The 15,447-nt window shown below is 47.1% G+C and overlaps 1 protein-coding gene across 2 annotated transcripts in view; it reads right to left on the bottom strand.

The window, feature by feature from the left end:
* VSTM4 (V-set and transmembrane domain containing 4) overlaps positions 1 to 15,447 on the bottom strand; it is a 117,370-nt gene that overhangs the window by 38,582 nt on the left and 63,341 nt on the right. For both annotated transcript variants that reach the window (XM_045569050.1, XM_045569051.1), the window contains exon 7: positions 14,427 to 14,488. In XM_045569050.1, coding sequence (XP_045425006.1) covers positions 14,427 to 14,488 — 62 coding nt within the window. The remainder of the gene's footprint in view (positions 1 to 14,426; positions 14,489 to 15,447) is intronic.

The raw sequence follows: 15,447 nt of genomic DNA, 5'->3' as shown, positions 1-15,447 counted from the left end.
TCTCAGAATGGATTTGGCATGGCAGAGAGTCACAGGCTAACTGCCCTGAGGACAGACAGAGGTGACCATGGCTAGGACCTGCTAAAGCTGAGCACAGAAAGGCCTAAGGCCAATATCGTTGGTTCAGGTTTCTACAAGTCATCAGACAGACGGATGCCTGTAAATTATACCAACATATGGTTTGGAAGCTAAAATGTGATCACAGATAGTGCTCTCGGGAGGGTGTGATGCATGAAACTCCATAGTCTCACGGCGACTGCTCCACGGTCTAATACAGTCATTCGTTTTCTTTGCCCTGTCATTCATCGATGTATTAATATGTATTCCCAGCTGCCTTCCAGAAGTACTTTTACTGGCAGTATTATTCAAGACGATGCTTTTGCTTAGACAAAGAGAGTGTTTGGTTGTCTACTTCAACATAGGGGTGCATGCTGAGAATCTGCCATCTTGAACACTCTCAATATTCTAATTAACTTCAATCCTGAACACACTTCTAGATTCATCTGATTGTGTACGGGCTTATCTAGAGGTGCTTAAGAACATGTGGTCTCAGAGACAGAATGACTGCCATTTACTAACTGTGTGACCATGGGCAAGATACTTGACCTCTCTGTGCCTCCATTTCCTCATCTACAAAGTAGAACTCATAAAAGTAACTATCCTACAGGGTTGTTTCGAGGATTAAATGTGTTACTACGTGTAAAGTACTTAGACAAATATCTGGTAGGCCTATGGTAAATGCTATACAGGTGTTCAATTATTATTACCATTACTATTTTTTTTATTATTGATTATGAATGAGTGTTGTTTTAACAGTTGGTTTCTTTGAATTATTTAGAGGCAGAAAGAAGACACTCATAGACTTTTTGGAAAATATTATGTGCTAAATGCTGACAATGTCACTGGGCCTCAGGCCAGTGACAAATACACACAGTTACTATTTTTAATACTAGGAAAGATAATCCTTCTAAATCATGAGTCAAACCACGCCACTTACTGCCCTGCACAAAATTCCCCGGTGGTTTCTCATCACATTGGGAATAAAATCCAGGGTCCTTATTGAGAAGTTGGATGGAGGAGCACCCTGGCCCTTCGTGGTCTCGCCCACGCCCACCTCCAGCCTCGGCGCACCCCGCAGGTCCCGGGCTGCCCAGGGCTCCGGCCACACTGGTCTCTGCGTGTCTCTCGGACGTGCCTGGACAGCACTCCTCACTCAGGGCCCGCCGGGGCCTTTGCCCAGGCTGTGCTCCCTGCCTGGAAAGTTCTTCCCCACACAGCAGTGCCCACGCCCTCACTTTGCCAGCTGTGTTTCCGCGTGGCGTCCCCCCCACGCAGCGCAGCCACTCGCTGGCCCTCACGCCCCGCCCGCGGCTCTCAGAGCAGGTATCACTCCTCGGCGTTACAAGGTATCAGCCAGCTGGTGATCTCCTGTCCTCCTCCACGAGTGTGACAGTAGCACCTAATACTTCCTCAGTGCAGTAACAGCTCCATGTGGAAGGTGCTCTCAGTAGCACCCTCATTTTACACGTGCAGAAACGAAGGCAGGGAGCGGTGAGGCCAGCGGCAGAGCCGGTGGACAGCGGCCTCTGCCCACACCTCCCAGCTCCACAAAGGCAGTGGCTGCGTCAGACTCACTCAGTGCTGCATCCAGGGCCCTGTGGGTAAGTGTTGAGCAACAGGCTTGCCAAGAAAAAGCCCTGACGTGTCGCGTTTTCTGATCTACATGTGTGAGCGCTACCACCACGGCTGAGTTCAAGCTGCCAGTGAGGTTTGCTCTCCCCAGGGGACAGGAGTGGGCTCGGCGTGCTGCCGGCTGCAACCTCAGCTCACGGAAAGATACACGGACTCAGGGAATACCTGGCACACAGTAGATACTCAGTACCCATTTTAAATGAAGGAGTCAAAAAGACAAAACGAAAGGAAACCAGTCTGATACTGTCATTTCAAACCCTCCCCTGTATCTGCTTGGCTTCGGAAGTATAGGGAGGGAACCCTGTCCTCCCCCCGCCCCCCGCCCCGGGGAACGCTTTCTTTCCTTCAGCTTCTCCAGGGCTTCCGAGGAGACTCTCTGCTGAGAAGAAGGAAGGGTACGTGGGTTCTGCTGTTGGGAGTCTTACAAAATCTGCACGTGGCTTTCAGTTCACTAGTTTAAAATATAGATAGATGATCAGTCTATCTACAGAGACAGACAGGTGGTATCCTACATTGGGGAGGGTGTGAGGAAGTAGTCATTTCATCCTTTGTTGCTCAGAGAATAACATGACATTATGGCAGTTAATTGGGCAGAATGTACTGACATTAAACATGAGGATATACTTTCACATAATAATCCCATGTCTAAAAATCTCTCCTACAGAAATACATTTAAATAAATTATATACAAAAGGATATTCACAACGGCATCCATCCTAAGAGTGAAAAATCACATCCCAAATGGCCACAAGTTGGAGACTAAAGAAATTATGATACTGTAACACTTTCCAGTAGTTAAAAAAATAGGCAGATCTACATGTACTGCTGTAGAAAGATGAGCCTGACATATTGTTAAAGAGAAAACAATTCAATGTGTGTACCCATTGGTGTATATATAGAGAGGAAGATATTTAGAATATAAGCCAAACTCCTAACAGAAGGCACCTAGAGGAATAATTTCTTTCTATTTTAGCAAATGGAGATTCTGAATTGCCAGCCCACTCCTGTACTGCATTTACAATCACCTTTGCAAGTGTCACCATGTTTTTACCTGTCCAATGAGGTCGAGACAGAAAACACCCTGAGACTTGGTAGACTCGGACTTTACTGAGCACTTTTGACAAGAGGCATCAGAGCTCAGAGGGGAAGAACAGGGATCTGGGGCCAAGTGCCTGGTGGGAGCAGTTCTGCCGCGTCCTGGCAGGAGAGCTTGTGCTGGTATTTACCTTCCTGTGCCTCCTCTGCCACGTCTGTGAGCTGGAGACAGTGAGGGCTGTCCCAGAGCCAAAGGTGTGTTCCTACTAGTGAGCACTGGGACACAGTCTGCATGTGGGAAGTGGCGTTGAAGTGTGCGTTATCAACATCACCACCATCATCATCACCATCACGGCAGTGTTAGGTCGTAGACATGATACACAGGGCACAAGCCAAGCGTTAAGACCACATCTAACATAGCAGTAGGCATGTGGCTCGTCTGCGGAATTCACACTGGATGCAACGTGGGCGATGGGCACACAGGACCTCTTCATCTTTCTACGCACATTCTTACCATAAATTCATGAAGCTGTGTCTTATGGTCTTTTGTTCATCACATGTGCTTATTGACAATTTATAAATTTAGCTTTAGGAAGTTATAATAACAAATTAGAATTGATTCTGGCTAGGGGAAAAAGCCCCTTAAATGCACCATGAGTTCGTTGTGAGCTCGGAATTTCACAGACATATTCTGCCCGACGTTGGGGACGCCGAGCCGGATGCGACAGCTCTGTCGATGATTTTTCCTTTCTTTCCAAAATGGCACTTCATTTCCAGTATTCTCCATCTGAGACTGAAAAAGTCTTTTAATAACTCTGAAGAACTCTGTGCTCAAAACTGAAGTTTTAAATGAAATAGGCTTAAAAAATCAAATGTGAGCAGAAATGATATTGTTTCATGAGATTACAAAAATAAAACAGAGTGAAAAAGTTTTAAAAAAATTTCCCAGCAGTGCAATGATCCCAGAAATGAAGTGCCCAATAACAGCAGCAAATCAGCCACGCTGAGATGGAGAACAAGCTACCACTCTGCAGGGAGGGACACTCCCTACAGACACACAGGGACAGGCCTAGCCCATAGTGGGGTCCCAGCAGGACCCCTGGGAGCAGGGAGGACTGTACAGCCGGGAGAGGGCACCATGGGGCTGGACCTGCTGGACGTGCAGGTTCGCCTCCTTCCCAGGCCAGCCTCCAGCCAGCTCATCTCCCTGCCACCTGCTCGCCTTTGTCAGCTGGGTCCCAGGCTCATGCTGCTGCCTCGCCAGCCCCTTGCGCCCTGCCTGTCAGTGCTCAGCACTGCTGGGGAATGAATACGTGGAAGACTGGAAAAGCAATGTGAATGAATCCGTGACGCAGCAAACAGGAGAAGCACAGGGTCCCAAGGCGGTCAATGCCAAAGTCACCTTCCTTCTCAAAGCACAAAACCACATCACTCTTCTAGAACAAAGTTAAAGCCAACTCCCTCTGCAGCGCATCTGCAGTAGGATTCCTGCTGTCCCCCAAAAGGGGCCTCCTAGTGAGGGTTTAACATGCTGCCCACTTTTAAAGACTCCCTGAAAGTAACTGCTTCACTCAGCGCTTCTTCAGCAGAATCAGAGCCGCGATCACTCTCTCTTGGCCTGGCTGCCAGGTAGCAGAGGCACCTCGGCACTGACTGTGTGGCCTGCCTGGAAATGACAGCCCCGTGTCAGGGTTAAAAGTCTCCCAGTACAGGACATTGTCACTTCCACTTTGGAGGACTGATCTTGATCCCTTCCAGCTTACTAAAGGCCCGGCCCCTGCGCTCTCAGGACTGGAGGAAGCCCACAAAACCAATGACTTCTGTTTTCCGCATGCTCATCCCTTCTGAAGCCCCGGCATCTATTCTTCCCTCCAGTCAACATGCATAGCTCCCGGTGACAGTAATGGGATGTGCATGTGTACCGAGGGGAGCATAGAATTTTTATCTCTGCAAAAATGGTACTAGCGTGGTATAAGAAAAGTTTTTGTTTTTTTCCCAAGGCTTTTACTTGGGGCAATATATTGTACATGTGGTTGTGGGTTTTTTCCTTCTTTTTAATTTTAAATCGAGATTATGAACATATTTTATGCAGGTTAATATATCCTTTTCATGTAAAAATTTAACTGAAACCAGTTCTAGCACATTAACGACAACAAGAGAAATTCTCTGGCTTATTATAAACATCCTTCAAGAAACCTGAAATGCGTGTCCTCTGGAAATAATTTTGCTGGGATTTGGGTTATTATTAAAATCCTCTCAGAATTCTATCACTGGTTTTTAATGTGCCTCAAAGCCTTTTTCTGCTACTGATCAGAGACCTGGCAGAGCGTTCTCGGTGGCGATAACGGGGCTCGGGGAAGAGACTCCTTTCCACAGCAGGCCACACGGCACGGGGCTGCGTCTCAGCCCGGGGCTGACACTCCGGGTTCTCAGCAGAGCCGCAGAGAGGCAGTTCCTGGGACAGGGTCCCTCGGAACCAGGCAGAATGAGCTGCTTCCTCTCTGTCCATTTCATGTGCTCTTATCTGTGGGTTTCCATGACAGGAGGGAGGTTTACTGTAGACTTTAAACTTGAGGGAGTCCCAGGCAAGTAGGTCTTGTCACCTGTGAGGGGACCTAAGAGGTCATGGGGCAGGGCGACACCCAGCTGGGGTGCAGACGAGCTGCCCTGGCAGGGCTGGCAGGAAGGAGGGAGAGTCGCAATACCCTTGAGAATTCTTGTACTTAATTTTCTCTTCACTGACAAGTACGACAGCCTGCCATCCTCCCTGGGAGACTGTGCTGCCTTGCTGAGATGTAAGGACAGTCCTCCCTGGGGTGGGTGGCGGTGACTCGCCCTGACGGCACTGACCCTCCCAGATAGCCGTGTGGTAAGGTAGTCAGAGCCACACTTCGCGAACTTCAGTGTTATTGCATCCATCTGGGATCCTGCTACATTGCAGGTTCTGCTTTAGTGGGCCTCGGTTAGCGCCTGAGGTTCTTTCTGCTTTTCCGAGAAGCCCCAGGCACAGCCCCCAGGCTGTGGACCACACTTCCCGCAGGGAGAACTTAGATTAAACTCCAGCCCCAGATCCTGGCTCGAGAGGTTCATTCGCTCCGCACAGCCCGGCCCTGGCGGCACTCTGCGGCTGCCACGCTCTCTACCCAGGACACCGTGAGGGTGGGACGGGTTTGCCCCATGAAAACGTCAAACTTCTGGGCATCAAAGGAAGCCATTAACAGGTGAAAAGACGACCTACAGAATGAGTGAAAATACTGGCAAGTTACATATCTGATGAAGGATTAATATTCAGAATATATAAAGGATTCCTACAACTCAACCACAAACCCAAAAACCTGAGGAAAGAAATGGGCAAAGGACTTGAATAGACATTGCTCCAAAGAAGACATACACATGGCCAAAAGCACAGGGACAGACGCTCAACATCACTAATCATTAGGGAAACGCAAACCCAAGCCACCACAATGAAATACCACCTTACACCACTGCAATGGCTACTATCAAGAAAGAAAGAAAGAGAGAGAGAGAGAGAAAGAAAGAAAGAGAGAGAGAGAAAGGAAGAAAAAGGAAGGAAGGAAGGAAGGAAGGAAGGGAGGAGGGAAGGAAGGAAGGAAATGACAAGAAAGGAAGAAAATAACAAGCTTTGGTGAAGACAGAGAAACTGGAGCCCTTGTGCACTGTTGGTGGGAATGTAAAATGGTGTAGCTGCTCTAGAAATATAGCAGTTCCTCAAAAAATTAAAAATAGAACTACCATATATGATCCAGCAATCCCACTTCTGGGTACATATCCTAAAGAATTAAAAGCAGGGATTCGGACAGATATTTGTACACTATGTTCATAGCACCACTGTTTACAGTAGCCAAAAAGCGAAAGCACCCTTAGCGTCCATGAAGTGATGAACGGACACACAAAATGTGGTACATACACACAAGGGAATATTACTCAGCCTTCAGAAGAACGGAAATTCTGACACACGCTACAGCATGGATGACCCTTGAGGACATCATGTTAAGTGAAATAAGCCAGTCACAAAAAGACAAATACTGTGTGCCTTCATTTATGTGAGGTGCCTAGAGTTGTCAAACTTACAGAGACAGGAAGTAGAACGGGGGATTGCAGGGGCTAGGGGACAGGGAAGTGGGAGGTTTGACGGGAACAGAGGTTCAGGTTTGCAAGAGGAAAAGGTTCTGGAGCTAGGTTGCACAGCAGTGGGAATGTGCTTAACACAACTGAATTATACACTTAAAATGGGTGAGACAGTAAATTTCATGTATGCGTGTTTTAGTACAGTTCAGCCTCTGGACGGGAATGCTGTGTGTGGAGGTGGAGACAGCCCAGAGAGGGCGGGTGTGGGGCAGGCAGGAGTTCAGTGCGTGCCCTGGAGAATCTGAGGCGCCGTGGGCCCTCCGGGGGACTGTCCGACCAACAGTGAGAAGAGCCGGTCTAGCACTGTCCTGAAGCCCCGGCTAGGGAGCCGCTGAGCTGCACGGGTGGCTGCTGCACCTGGGAGAGGCTGGCTGCTCCAGGGAATGTGTTCGAGGGGAAGAGGCCCCAGAGGCGCCAGCACTCTGGGCAGTGGAGGAGGGGCAGGAGCCTGAGCACCTGGGGAGGAGTGACCGCCAGGAGGAGAAGCAGTCCTCTGGGGACACTGCCTCCAAGAACAAGCGAGGGCGTGTTCAGCAGCATCCAGGCCACAGGGGTCAGCCACGACAGACGCACTGAAAAGTGCCCTAAGAGCCATCGATGAGCGGGTCACTGGCGTGAAGAGGCCTGACTATGACCCATGGGTGGCCCTGGAATCGTGGAGAAGTGGGGGCCGGGGGGCACGAGGCCGCAGAGGAAGGTGGTGGGAGCCGCGTCTGGGGCTAAGCTGCAGCTCCGCGCGAGGAAGGGCGGGCGCAGGCGAGGCTGAGGGCTGCGTGAGAGGACCCCGGCCAGGGCCGTCCTGGTGGGACGAGGGTGCCGGTGGGGTGGGACCAAGGGAGCAGAGGCAGATGATGACAGCCGCCTGCCACTCACAGGAAGCCACATGCCATCCTGGAGGCAAGGGGGAGCCATTCGGATCTTTTAAGCAGGGGATGACAGGGTTGGAGCTGTGCTCTAGAGAACTCCCTGGGCAGCAGTGCAGAGGATGGATCCGAGGGGAGACAGGATACAAGTGCCCCCCTGGGAGGCTTGCAGTAATCAAGCCCGTGATGTTCCTGATGCTTCTGTGTCTTCAGTCTCTGGCTCACAAGAGATCATTTTCTCCCTAGAGAACAGGGGTGGCGTGAGCCCTCCAGCTACCCCGGTGCCCAAGTATGGAGAGGGAGGGAGGCAGCACGGGCGAGGCGGGGGTGGTCCTGGTCGAGGGGGGGCTTCGATGCCCCGTGGGACATGGAGGAGCCCGTGGAAGTCCCCTTAGCTCCAAGGACGGCGCTCGTTCTTTTTCAGTTAATTCTAGGATGCTGACCACCCTCCTCTCCAACCCTGTGACAATTTTGTGTCCTGTGCTTGTTTTTCCTTTAAACTTTTAGGTTTTGCTTCCACATCACAGAAACTGTTTTTGTCCCCCTACTCGGCCTCTGAATCAATAACTGACCTAATGCAAGAAAAATAAACCAAATGCGCCCTCGCCTTCTGTTTCTTGTGAAACAAGGAAGCAACCACAGCTTTTCCTGGAAGTGTGTAAATTAGTGCGACAGCTCCCGAGGCTGAGAAGGCTTCAGGGGGTCTTTGGGCAAGGGCCCCAATTTCAAGGAAAACCACAGGTGCACCTGCCCTGGAGCATCTGGAGTTCTGAGAAGGTGCTCCCTCCCCCCCGACGGATGAAGGACCACTGGTAGAAGGGAATAAGGACTCGCTGTGAACACTGAGACTCATTAGACAAACTGGCTGCCTTGTCAGACAGTCAGAAAGAGCCTGCGTGAGCAACGTGGCCCACAACCTGATTAGCAGAACTTTGGAAGCAGGTTGCTGTGTTTGGTTGTTTTGTTAAAACGAAAAAGGTGGGGGCAGGAAGCAGTTTTCATACATTGATTACAAAATGTTTAAAATGCCTTTCTCGCCCCTTCTTTCTTCTTGTGTCCCATCAGTTTTTGAAACCTCTGATCACATCTAATCTATAGTATACATACGTCTTGCAAAAGGCCACGTCGTCTTAGAAACATACGAAAAAATTCCTGCTTGTTAATGCCTTGAGAGTTGCAAACACGAGACGCACACTCGTTAAGTTTTTGGTGTCGCAGTAGAGGCCGGTGAGACAGAGCTTGGCCCGCAGCAGCCTCAGGACACAGAGCTCCTCCACCAGCCCGCTCCCCTCTTGTCAACCGGTCAGTGCAGTGGGCAGTGCGGCTCCCAGAGAGAGGGACTGGGGAGCTCTGTGGCCTGGGACCACACCAGGGAGCACTGTTTCACAGAGATTGCAGCAAATTGGAACAATTACAGAGGTAAACACTTAAACCGGTACCAGGACCCCCAAAATAAGATGTCTGCAAGTTATATTCTTACATTATCCACTAAGTCTGTGTGAGTCAACAGGTAGCTATTGACTTTAGTTTCAGCTACCATCAAGATTTATTGATCTAAGAGATAAATATCAACCAAGTTGAGAGTGAGGTCAATGCTGGCCTCCTGGGAAAATAAATCTTAATATTCCCCCAAACCTGCAGACGCCAAGGCTTATATGTTTGACTCTAGCCTGTGGGTCAGAGGCTCCTTCAGTTGCAGTCAGCTCTTTTGCTTTATTTTGAGTTGTTATAGGTATAAACTGTTTCCAAATTGACTTATTTCTGGAATTTTGTATATAAAAATTTTAAATCTCTTCATATCTTAAATGATCAAGAGAAAATGTGATATTTAAAGAACTGCTATTGGCAATACTTCCATAAAATAAGAATCCTTTTGACATCTAATCTAACCACCCTGATCTGCTCTCCGTGAACACTAAGCATGGCCCATGCTGAAGCCCACTCAGGGGACCACACTGGCTCCCACAAACACACACAGAAACTCACATTCAAGGCTCAGGGGAGCGCGCCGGCTCCCACAAACACACACAGAAACTCACAGTCAAGACCAGGGTTCTTTCTGAAAATACTGTTGAATCCAATCGTTTTAGTAAGTGGCAAAAAAAAAAACTGCTTAAGACAGCGTTTTGTACCAAGAGGTACACAACTGATTTTTCTGTTTAATGCATAAATGAAAGGTGGGTCTCACAGGCTGTCAACAAGGGGAAGTTGTTTATTCAAGACTGATGACATTACCCCTTACGGGTATGGATCACTTTTCTTAAACTGAGTGTTTGTGTCTTCTCACATGCAAAGCTAGGGGTTGAAGGGGGGAATCTCATTTTAAGAATTAAGTACAATGACATGCAAAAAGCACTTTTTTAATCTACCCCTGGGATAGATTAAGAAAACTTCGATATGCAGCTATTTCTGTTATTACCAGGGTATGAGACTGGTTTCGGAACAACAGGTTTGGAGCAGCTTAGAGAGAACATAAGGTAGTGAAATTTATGATGTGTAGTCACTCTTGAGAGAATATCAGAAAGAAAAGATCTAGAAGAGACGCACTCACACACATACACACAAGCACACACACAGGTGTGCAGCGATACGCACAGTCGGGAGGACACCTGAGCTCAGCCCATCTATTTCCAGGAGACAGAATCTCAAGGGCGGGGACCAGGATGTTCCAAGGCCAAAGGAAATTGATAGTTTTAGCCTTTATGTTCCACTGAGTGGCCAGAAGTCTATTAAAATAAGCAAGAAAAAAAAAAAAAGTCTGCTACACTTAAGAACCAGACGGTATAGTCAACAGAGCAGAATCAATGAGGGATTTTTGATTACATGAACCAGATGGAATCTGCTATATGAAAAGCCCACTGGACCCAAGTTCACTGCAGGCTCTCTTTGGAAAATAGGTGAAGCTGCCTCTCCAGTGGAATGGTAGGAAACCTGGCACAGAGCAGCAAGGGCAGGAGTAAGGCTGAGCCACGCAGGACTTCCGGACTGTGCACAGAGAGCCCCCAGACCCAGACTCCACACTGAGGCAAAGCTTCCAACGCACTGGCTAAAAGCTTGTCTTTGGGATTAAGCCATGACTGCAAGCCAAAAGCTGCATGATCTTGGGTAAGTCACCCATCTCTCACCTTACTGAGTCTCAGAGTCTCATGTGCCCATTTATAAATATGGAATTACATACACTCCATAGAGCTGGTGTGCAGAATCATGACCAAATATCTATCGCACTAGACACTGTTCTAGGCATGGAGAAGACAGCAGGGAACAGAGGAGACAAGCTCCCTGCCTTCATGGATCTTGCATTCACTGATCTCTAATGAATAGAGAAATGCAAACAAAACAAGTGTTGTCTATAAGATATCAGGACAGCTTCTTCCTAGAGGGTGAGTGAAAAGCCACAGGCAGATCCTGGGGAGGACGTTCCAGGCAGAGAGGATAGCAGGTGTGTAGGCCGTGACCCAGAAATAGGATTGGCATGTTTAGGGACTAGCAAGGTGGCCAATGTGGCCAGAGGGAAGTGAGGGACGAAGAGGGTGGTGGTAAAAAGGATGTCAGAGAGGCAATGGGGCCTAGATCACACTGGGCCGTGCTGTCCAATATGGCAGCCACCAGCCACATGTGTCTATTAGGCACTTGAAATGTGGCTCTGCACTGAGACGTGCAGTAAGCGTCAAATATACACTGGAGTTTTGAAGACTCAGTACAACAAACAGAATGTAAAATATTAATATTTCATTAATAATTATGTAGATTACATGTTTCAATGATAATATTTTTAAGTATTAAGTTAAACTATATCATTACAATTGGTTTCACCTGTTTCTTTTTAGCCTTTCTAATATGGCCACTAGAAAATTTAAATTACTTATGTGGCCCACATGATACAGGGCATTATAGGTGACAGTTACGAGTTCAGCATTTATGCTCAGCAATACGGGAAGTATGAAGAGATGCACATGAAGTGCTTGCCATATTTCTCAGCACCTAGTGGGAAAAGTTTATGAATCCAGAATTCCATTCACAGACAAACTACTCAAATGGAAAAGGAATTTGGGGGGCATACACCAGGTTCAAGAAAGCGAAATAAATAACAAAATAGTAAAAGTTAAGTTTAAATAATTGTTAAGAATGTAGTGGTGAAGTTTAATGAAGTTAGAAATAATGGTTGTTGAAATCTGAGACATGAAGTAAAATAAAAAAGAATCTGACAAACAGATAAAATTGGATCCTAAACTCCAAATGGATTGGAGCAAACAGGCAAAAAATGAAACCATGCAGGTACTTCATTTTAGCTACCCTGGATATGCTTGTATGTTTTTAACTCAGCTTTCCATGATGTCAGTGAGGTTAAGCACTTTTTAATGAGTTTTTTGGCCATTTGTGTATCTTCTTTTGCGAAGTGTGCATTTACAACTTTTGCCCATTTTTTGTAATACTGTCTTTTTATTTTTTATTGGTTTGTAGCTGTTCATATAGTCTAGATAAGAAACCTTTGTCAGATATGTGCACACAGACACAGTCTTCCAGTCTGTGGCTTGCCTTTTCATTCTTTTATTGGTATTTTTAATCAGAATAAAAGCCCTAGGTTTTAAAGGTCCAGGTTTTAATGTAATCCAAATTTTTCAGTCTTTTTCTTTATGGTTAATGCTTAATGACCCTTGTTTAAAAAGTCTTTGCCTACCCTGAAATTAGACAGATATGCCATCTTCAAGAAGCTTAAATTTTTACCTTTCATACTGATGTTGATGATCCATCTATAATCATGTGTGTGTGTGGTGTGAAGTAGGGATTATGGCCTTTTTTTTCATGTGGATATCCAGCGAACCCACCACCGTCTAATGAAAAGATAAACCCAGGTTCACTGCACTGGAAGGTTACTTTTGTCATAATTCAGTGACAATCCACAAGCAGATGAGTTTGCGGCTCTTTATTTTGTTCCTTTGTCTCCTTGTCTGTCCTTTTGTTAATATTATACCATATTATATTAATCACTGTGGCTTTAGTGTAAATCTTGAGAATTGGTATATAAATCCCCCCCTTTTTTTCCTTTTAAAAAAATGAAAGCCTATGGTGCCCAGTATTCCCAGTCAGCCTGACCCTGCTTAGCTTCCAAGAACAGACAAGACTGGGCACATTCAGGGTGGCACAGCCAGACACATGCTCCACCTTGTTCTCTTCCCTCAAGATCACCTTGGCCCTTTGCAGTATATACACATTTTGGCATAGCTTTGACAGTTTCTCCATTTCTCTCTCTCTCTCTCTTGCACACACAACTGCTAAGCAATATTAGCAACAAAATAAATAACAATATGATTAAAAACTAAAAAAAAAAATCCAAGGATCCATACTGATATCAAGAAATTAGTGAATAAATAAGGAAAAGGAGACAGCTCTTCCTTACAGAATTCCAAATAACAAATGGAGAAGCACTGAAAGAAACGGAAAATCACCATTCACACACCATCGTAAAACCTGCTGCAAGCAAAATTCACTGAGGAATGCAAACTTAGTGAGCACCAGTTCAAGGAAAAACAGGATATTTGCACAGCTTTGGCATGTCCCCCCTAAAAGATTTATTAATTACCGCTGTGGTTTTAACATGTCCTCAAATTCTTGACACGCGTCCTTACGGGAGGTGGAGCTTAACTTCCCTTGCTTTGAGTGTGGACTGGACTTAGGGATGTTCACACAAATAGAGCACAGAAAGGGAAAAGTAGTAACTTTACAGTGAAGACACCTGGGAGACACCACCGCAGCCAAGTGACCGAGATGGACATCATCGCTGATAAGACATATGGACACCACAAGCCCCTGGCATGACGCAGTGAGAACAACACGACACAAAGAGAAGGGAACTTCGCCTCTGCGTTGTTCTTCCCCAAAATCCGGTACCCGTTTCTTATCATCAGAAAACCTCAGAGAAACCCAAATTAAGGGACATTCTAGAAAATAACTGGCCACTCGTCTTCAAAACTGTCAAGGCTATGAAAGAAAAAGGACCGAGGAGTGTCACAGACTGAGGAAAGTTAGGAGACACGGCAGGTAAATGCCGCCTGATACGGTGGGCTGGATCTGCAAGAGGAAAGGAACATCCGTGGATAAACTGAAACCCGCTTGGAGTCTGCAGTGTGCTTCATTCCTGGTGCTAAATTCTCAGTGCTGACATGCCCCATGGCTATGTAAGATGCTGACACGCCCCGTGGCTATGTAAGATGCTGACACGCCCCGTGGCTATGTAAGATGCTAGCACTAAGTGTGTGCAGGGTACACAGAAACTCTCTGAACAGCTTTACAACTTTTCTGCACGTCTAAAATTATTCAAAATAAAAACCTTAACATATTTTCTGGAAGATACATTTAACAGTCTCTTCAGAGTGGTTATCAGGTAAATGTATACAAGCAGGTCCACCTTCTATTTGATACATTTCTGAGTATGGCTTTTTCCTTCTTTTAGAAAAGCAGCATTTATAATAAAAAATATTTGGATTTTTAGAGTCACTCTGGGAACTGACTGTGGAGAAAAGCTGACCTGAGGAGAGAGAATGCCTTTGCTTGGGGACAAAGTTACCAAGAAAGTTCAACATGTTTTGAGTCAGTGAACACCTACTTCCACCCCGGGCTGGACCCTGTCTGGACCCCGGACTGTGTTTAGGGCCTGAGGGACGTGTCTATGCAGAAGACGTTACTCACCAGGGTGACTTTCCTTTGCGGTTTCAGCAGCTTCGGCTTGTGAAACGTGGGGGCTATCGGAGCTGTGGAAGTAGGTCAAAAGTGTCACTTGTAGCGTTTCCCGGGACACCTACTGGCCATGTATGAAGAGCATCCCAGAGGCACTGTGTAAAGTCATGGACCCCTTCCTGGCCCACGGAGGAAATCCGGTTTCTGATCTAGGTGTAGTGTAGTGCCCCTCGCTGGGAGCAGTCCTCCCCTGTCTTTGGACGTGTCCTCATCGCCCCTTGGCAAGGTCAATAAAACATCTCGGCATAAAACACTGCTAGCCACAAAGAGGCCAGGTGTGCAGGTGAGAACCAGGTGCACCTGGTAAAGGCTGAGGCTGGGCCCTTCCCTGGGAGAATCCATCCTCCCCACAAACTAACACCAACAGCAATGACCTTTGATCCTCAAAGAAACTCTGTGAGGTCATCAGGGAGGGTCTTATTGTCCCCATTTAACAGAGAAGGAAACACCGGCTCTTCCTCAAACCTCATGTAACTAGTCTTTGAACCATTTGGGACTTGAACTTGGCATCGAAAGCCAGACTCTGCCACTTAGCTCTCTACATCCCATTTGTATCTTCTGTAAGGTGGAGTCATATCTACTCCAGAGGGGATGAGACAGACAGCAGTAGGATGCCTGGCCCAGGGCAGTGTTCCCTGCTGCCTTCCCTCCCAGACCTGCGCTCACCCTGCCGGCCACCCCAACCACGTCCCTTCTCTCCTGGCAGCACCACTGGCTTCCCCACGGGGCTCAAAGGGGCCCGGGGATGTCCTGTGAGGCCCCAACTGAGAGCTGAAATGTATCTTGTCTTGTTACTAAATTGTTCATCTGGGCAATCCTTGAATTCCCAACTAGGTTTCAAATTTGTTGAGGTATGAACATTTCCTAAATGGCCGGTTACTTTAGGAATTATCTGTAGACATTCTTGGTTCTCTTAGTACTTGTGCAGTTCTTTCCTCCAGAACACCATTGTCCTCACTCATCTTGCTCTAAA

This window comes from Lemur catta, chromosome 14, assembly GCF_020740605.2.
Source record: "Lemur catta isolate mLemCat1 chromosome 14, mLemCat1.pri, whole genome shotgun sequence".
NCBI lineage: Eukaryota > Metazoa > Chordata > Mammalia > Primates > Lemuridae > Lemur > Lemur catta.
Note: the sequence above shows the minus strand (reverse complement) of the source record. Positions and strands in the feature narration are given on the sequence as shown.